The 6,732-nt window shown below is 61.7% G+C and overlaps 1 protein-coding gene across 25 annotated transcripts in view; it reads left to right on the top strand.

Annotated features, from left to right (window-relative positions):
- ABLIM2 (actin binding LIM protein family member 2) overlaps positions 1-6,732 on the top strand; it is a 129,806-nt gene that overhangs the window by 34,437 nt on the left and 88,637 nt on the right. For all 25 annotated transcript variants that reach the window (XR_003912274.1, XM_029949155.1, XM_029949167.1 and 22 more), the window contains exon 3: positions 6,429-6,612. Coding sequence is in view for 24 of the 25 variants with exons in the window: in XM_029949155.1 (XP_029805015.1) it covers positions 6,429-6,612 (184 nt within the window). In the remaining variant the exon portion in view is untranslated. The remainder of the gene's footprint in view (positions 1-6,428; positions 6,613-6,732) is intronic.

Here is a 6,732-nt window from a genome sequence, read left to right as displayed (position 1 = left end):
GTGGTCAGGGCCCCACCCCCTCTGTGGTCTGGGCCCCCCTCCCTCTGTGGTCAGAGCCCCGCCCCCACTGTGGTCTGGGCCCCCCTCCCTCTGTGGTCAGAGCCCCGCCCCCACTGCAGTCAGGGCCCGCCCCCTCTGTGCCCAGGCTGCTCCCCGCACTTGCTGTGCTGGTGCTCTGGGAGGCGGGGAGTGTGGGCACGCGGGTCCTGTCTAGAGACCGTTGCACACACGCACAGCCAGTGGCAGAGCCTCGCCCAGTGCCAGGTGGCCGTGCCCAGCCTGCAGGTGCAGCAGGGCCCCGACCTGGCGGCAGGCTGCTCAGGAGCGCTGTGGGGACTGAGGTTGTCTGGGGGCTGGGGAGAAAGCTGCGTTCCTTGAGTTGCAGCGCCGGGTTGGTCTTTTATCCAGTTTCTCATGAAAATGCAAAGCCTGTGAGTCATGACAGTACTTTTGGATGAATAAAAATGAACACCCACCTCAAGTGTCTTAGACAGCATGAGTATTTATCATCTTGGGTTTTTTCTTTGTTTTTTTTTTAAATCTTTTTTTAATGTTTATTTATTTTTGAGAGAGAGAGACAGAGCATGATTGGGGATGGGCAGAGAGAGGGAGACACAGAATCTGAAGCAGGCTCCAGGCTCCGAGTGTCAGCACAGAGCCCGATGTGCGGCTCAAACCCACGAACCGTGAGATCGTGACCTGAGCTGAAGTCGGGTGTTCAACCGACGGAGCCCCCCAGCCTCCCCTATCATCTTGTTTTTAATGTTTATTTTTGAGAGCGAGATCCTGAGAGAACGAGAGCAGGGCAGGGGCAGGGAGGGAGGGGACGGAGGATCTGAGGCGGGCTCTGTGCTGAGTGGAGAGCCCGACGTGGGGCTCAAACCCACGAACTGCGAGATCATCTGAGCCAAAGTCAGACACTGAACTAACTGAGCCCCCCGGGTGCCTCATATGTTTATCATCTTAACACAAAGCCTGGAAGTGGCCCCTTGACCCCCAGAGTTGGGTAACTTCACAGCTCAACAAGGATATTAAAGATGCAGCTTCTCTCTCCGCTGCCACCCCATCCCCTCGGCCCCCCGCCCGCCCCACATCCCGTACATGGCAGAGGTGCCTCTCCTCATGGCCCCAAGGTGGCTGCCATAGCTCCAAGCATCACACCCTCACAGGGGGATAGGCACAGGCAAAGGGCTCCCTGCTCACATGATTCTCCCTTTGATCAGGGAGAACTCCTTCCCTGAGGCTCCCCCAGAGACTTGCAGTATGGCTCCTTGGCAGAAACCGCGTCACATGTCCACCCACGCGGCACAGAGGACCAGGAAGGAGGATCACGACTCACTGAGACCAGTCGTGTCTGTCCCTGGGGGGCATGTTGCCAGGTGCCCGCAGCATCTCACAAGAGGCCCCAGTGGGATGGGCTCTTGCCACCATGCTGCTTGTTTGGCGTGCCTCAGTTTACCTGGGAGGACCCAGGAAATAGTTATGTAATTACACGCTCCTTTGTGGACTCCCCAGGCTTGGGTTTTGTTGCTGGGTTCAAAGCCCACCCCTGCTGCCGCCTGCCCGTGGGGGTCCTAACCTCAGGGTTTGTCCAGCTATCCTGCTCAGGCGGTGGCTTGAGGTGCGCCCGTGAACACAGCGGACATGTTTGTCCTCACGGAGGTCATGTTCTAGTGCGGGGGATGGACAGTAAACACCGGACAGGATAAATCCATTTTACCATGTGCCAGAAGGTGCCATACGGCAGGGGAGGAAGAGGGGGAGGGACCGGCAGGCACAAGAGTGCTGGTGGAGTTGTTCTTTTCAGTTGGGTAATCAGGGTGGGCCTCACAGAGGAGGTGAGCTGAGTGAAGACTTGAGGGATGTTCGGGAAGGGCCTTGCAGCCCGAGGGAGCAGCTGGAATGAAGACAGGAAAGCAGGGTGTGCACCTGGGGGACTTGGGAACAGTCCGGAGCAGAATGAGCGCCGGGGAGGGGGTCCTTGGGAGGCCCTGGCTCTAGGCCCGGGGACAGTGCAGAGGAGGGCCCTGTGCGGAGGGCCCCGGTGGGCGTGGGGAAGGGGCCGGGGCCAGAGACCGTGGTGTCCGCCGCGCGGGGACGTGGGATTCCGGCTGCGTGCTGAGGTCTGGCTCTGTTCTCACGCTGCATGTGCTCGAAATGCGGCGGACGCCCAGCACGTAGTAGGTCCTCCAGAAAAAAATGAAAGTGTTGCCATTTTTACCAACAGCTTGAAATTTGCCCCGAGAGCCCAGTGTGGTCCTCTTGACCTTGTGCGTGTGGCCGAGCTCTGCGCTTCCGGAACCCCGGGTCTTGACTGCGGTCTTTACGATGCTCATAACGCCCTGGAAACACAGTCCTGGCTCCAAGGTCACGACCACAGGAGGCCACCTCCCCCGTTGACGCCCAGCTCAGTGGGGCGAAGCAGGACCCTGATGGAGGGAAGGAGGTGGGGGGGAGCAGTGAGCCCGCCCGCTCTGCCTGTGGCCCTGTCGCGGCTGTGGGGTTAGCGGCAAGGACACTTCCATCTGGGACTATAAATAGCCACCGGAGAGCCGCTCTGGGCACCTGGGGTGACAAGGGAATGGGGTAGAATGCCCGCATTCTCTCCTTTAGGGGCACCCCCAAGGCGTTTATGAGAAACCAACCCAAGACTTCCAGAACCAAAAGAAAGCCACTCACAGATGGGCCTCGTCCACCGGCCCCAGGCAGGTGTCCAAGCTGCACACAGGGCCATCCAGGACCCACAGGCCACGTGGCAGGGAGGTCACTCCAGAGACAGGCCTGTGGGTACAGATGGAGGGTTGCCGGCAGAGATGGGGTGGGCCCTGGCTGGCAGTGCCCACGAGCCCCAGCCAGCTTGCTCAGATCGGCTGCACTGTGTCCTTGCGTCCTGATGCTCACGGCTGCTTCCTCTGCCACCGGCACAGGGAGCACCAGCATGGGGAGCATCGATACAGGGAGCATCAGCACAGGGAGCACTAGCACGGGGAGCATCAGCACGGGGAGCACCAGCACAGGGAGCTCCGGCACAGGGAGCACCAGCACAGGGAGCTCCGGCACAGGGAGCACCGGCACGGGGAGCACCAGCACGGGGAGCATCAGCACAGGGAGCACCAGCACAGGGAGCTCCGGCACAGGGAGCTCCAGCACAGGGAGCTCCGGCACAGGGAGCACCAGCATGGGGAGTACTAGCACGGGGAGCATCAGCACGGGGAGCACCAACACGGGAAGGCCAAGGGAGAGTGGGAAGCACCCCCTAGGGGCCACGCGAGGGGACTCCTGTCGGGTTCGGGATCGTGGGCAGCCTCCCCGTCCTGTCCCTCGTGAGTCTCTTCAATTCGAAGTCAGGTTATGTACACACCTCTGTGTCCTGATTTAGTCACTCCCGTGACCATGGGCGCCCTGTCCCCATCATGCAAACCCTTCCACATCAGTTTCCGTACCTGCCCCAGGTCCTCACGTGCAAGGCCCACCGTGAACTCGGCCATTCCTTTGCTGTTGAACACTTGAGTCATTCCATCCGGCACTGGGCTAACCCCATGTTAGGACTCGGAGGTTCAGAGAGGTTAAGCAGCTTGCCCGAGGTCACGGTTGGGGGGCAGCGGGAGTGAGGATTCCCATCCAGGCAGCCCATGTCGGAAGCCCGCATTAATTTACCGCCGTGCTCATACTGAGGCTGCAGCGGACGCCAGCTGACCGAACTTCTGCGGTCATTTCCTGGGAATGAGGTCCCAGAAGAGATGCCCGGGGCCAAGGGCAAGAGGGGTGCTCATGTTCTGTAGAGTCCGTGCTAAGTGGTGTTCCAGGAAGAGTCCCCCCACCAGTGCCCGGCTGCTGACCAGTCCTGCAGAGCGGCCGCTGCTCTCCGGACCCCCCGCTGCCGCTCCGCCACCCCGTCGGTGTCGGCCAATTCAACGGGCAGCACGGAGCGTAGGGACGGTCCTGCTTAGGCTTCAAATTACTAATGAATTTGGATTCTGCAGTTAGCGGACAGACGGTCGGGTTTTGACTATGACCTTACGTGCTTACAGTCCAAGGTAGCAGGGGCGACCGGAGGAGACCGCCAGGCAGCGCGGCTGCAGGCTGTGTCGGGTGCTCTCCCAGGGCCTGTGACGTTGGCGGGCGTGGCTTCTGCGGGGCGCTGTGTCCATCTGCACATCTGTCTCCTTCAGGGAGGAGGGATGCCACCACCTCCTCAGAAAGACGTGGAAGATAGCAGATGCCAGAGTGCGGCTCCCCTGGGCCCAGCTGGGCCTCCACGGCTGTCGTTTTATAAGTGAACTTGACAGAGAAGGACTCCTAGTAACACAGAGCCCATTCTTCCCGAGTCGGGGACACCTGCTAGGCCAGCGCCTCGGCGCATCACCACACACAGGGCTTTCCCTCCCAGGCCGGGGCGGAGGCTTCAGGCCGGATGGTGGCCTCCCCTCCCGCCCTCTCCCTTCCTCCCAACCCACCTTCCCTCCCACCTCTCCTTCCCTGAGTGATATTCGCACAGCCATAGCCTTGAAGGGGCCCCGCATAACTCGGGGCTCAGAGGATCTTCTCTGTGCTGCCGGTTTTACCTTGGACATGTGTTCTGTGTTCCAGATGGGGCTGCAGAGGCCCAGAGAGGTTAAGGGACTTCCCAGGACACACAGCTACGGGCTCAGGTGGAGCTGGGGTCCAAAGCCAGGCAGCCCGGGCTCTCCGCTGCCCAGCTCATGTCCCCTCTTGTCTGCAGAGCTAACGTCTCCTATGTCCGTTACCGGGACACGGCATGTGCCGCCCTGTGGCCCGGGCGAGGGCACAGGGAGCCCCAGCAGAGGCCCACGGCCCACCTTGTGCGGGAGATAGGAGCTGAGCTGAGTGGACACTCCTCCCCGCAGGGCCACCAGAGCCCCCGGGTCGCAGGTGACAGGGTGGGTGGTGGGCACTGAGTGGGCATGAACTGAGGGGGGGTCTGCTGACCATGCTGAGCAGACCGGGCCGAGGGGACCCTGACTCCATGGAGGTTGTCTCCAGACTCCAGATTTCCACAGACGCTCTTCCAAAACGTGACCCTCGTGAGAAGGCACCTGCTGGGGACCAGGCGTCCCCTCGCCTCCCAGACCCAGGGCGCCCGGTGACGGTGCAGTTAGTTCTCCAGTCGGGTTCCCTTGGCCAGACACTGGGCACCCCCCTGGGTCACCATCGTTCGTGGTACAGGAGCCCACGCAGAAAGCTCTCCTGTCATTGCCAACGACTTATCCAAATGTGTAATGTGTGTGGCAGTTTGGTAGCTTTTTGTCCATCTTAGTAAAAAATAACCCAATCCAGACTAACTTATTAAATATCCAGAGCCTTGTGGCAGCACAACATTCCTAAGAAATCAACGTCCACGTTGACTGTGGAATTTTTTCTTGCGGAGAAGACGCGGCACTTCCGGCCTTAAAATACATTACGTTCGCTTGCGGTTCTTTGGGGGAGTGGACGGGAAGTAGGCTTTCCAGGCAAAAGAGGGACAAGGTCAAGGCTCCGCTTTGGCCGATGCCGGCTGTGGGCTTTGCGCGTCGATGCTGGTGGTCTGCCTGCGGCGAGACCTCCCAGCGGTTGCTTCAAAGGACGATGCGAGTTAAATCCAGAGATGCCCGGACCCGGAGGCCCCCAGAAAGAGCGTCCTTTGCAATCACTTAATGTTTTGGTGGAAAATTTTAAGTGTTGATGCAAAACCATATTGAAGGAGGAAGGAAGGAGGGAGGGAGGCAGGAAGGACATGGTTTTCAACTCTGCTTGGGGGCTGTGACCCAGGAGGACCCGGGACTGAGGTCAGACCTGGCATCTGGAGCTGCGGGGGTGTCCTCTCGGTCCCAGCAGGGCGGGGCTGGGCCAGCCCGGAGAGCATAGGCGGCTCCCTCTGCCCCCACGTGCCTCTGGGCTGGAGGGGGAGTGTGTGGGGTGAATGCACGGTGTCACCCCCTCCCCCACCTGGCAAAGGTCCCCCAGCCCCCCCACGGGCTCTTCCTGGGGCCAGAGTGTGTGTTAGGGGGCAGGGGACAAAAGGCTTTGTGTTCGAGTGACCGTGACCTCTCTCCCTCCCGTGGGAGGTCTGGCCTCGTCCACAGTGTGGGGGACACGTGGGGGCATGGAGATGGACGTGGGGGGGGGGTTAGGGAGTTTCTCGGTGGCCTGGGGACCACCCCAGGGATGCATCTGTCCTCCACCCGGTGGGCCTTCCCGCCCAGGACGGAGCACCTTCGGGCCGCCGCATCCGTGTGGGGACAGAGCAGCCCGGCCTCGCGGGCACCGGCGGGGGAGGGGGCCGCGCTGGCTGCCTGGCAGAGCCCCCTCTGTCCCGGGTCAGAGCCACTCGTCTGGAACCTTCCGCAAGGCGGCCACGTGAGCGCACCGAGACCCGAGTCGGGCGGGGGTCGTGCGCAGTGGGGCCCTGACGCTGGTGCTGTCCCCAGCGTGCGGCTGTGACCTGGCCGAGGGCGGCTTCTTCGTGCGGCAGGGCGAGTACATCTGCACGCGGGACTACCAGAGGCTGTACGGGACCCGCTGCTTCCGCTGCGACCGCTTCATCGAGGGCGAGGTGGTGTCGGCGCTCGGCAGGACCTACCACCCCGACTGCTTCGTGTGCGCCGCCTGCCGGTGAGTGAGGCGGCCCCTCCCGGCCTCCCAACCCACCTTCCCTCCCACCTCTCCTTCCCTGCCTCCCTCCCCCTCCCACCCCCTCCCCTTCCTCCCACCCCTCCTTCCCTGCCTCCTCTT

Source organism: Suricata suricatta, chromosome 1 (assembly GCF_006229205.1).
Source record: "Suricata suricatta isolate VVHF042 chromosome 1, meerkat_22Aug2017_6uvM2_HiC, whole genome shotgun sequence".
Classification (NCBI taxonomy): Eukaryota; Metazoa; Chordata; class Mammalia; order Carnivora; family Herpestidae; genus Suricata; species Suricata suricatta.
This window is presented reverse-complemented; position numbering and strand designations above follow the sequence as displayed.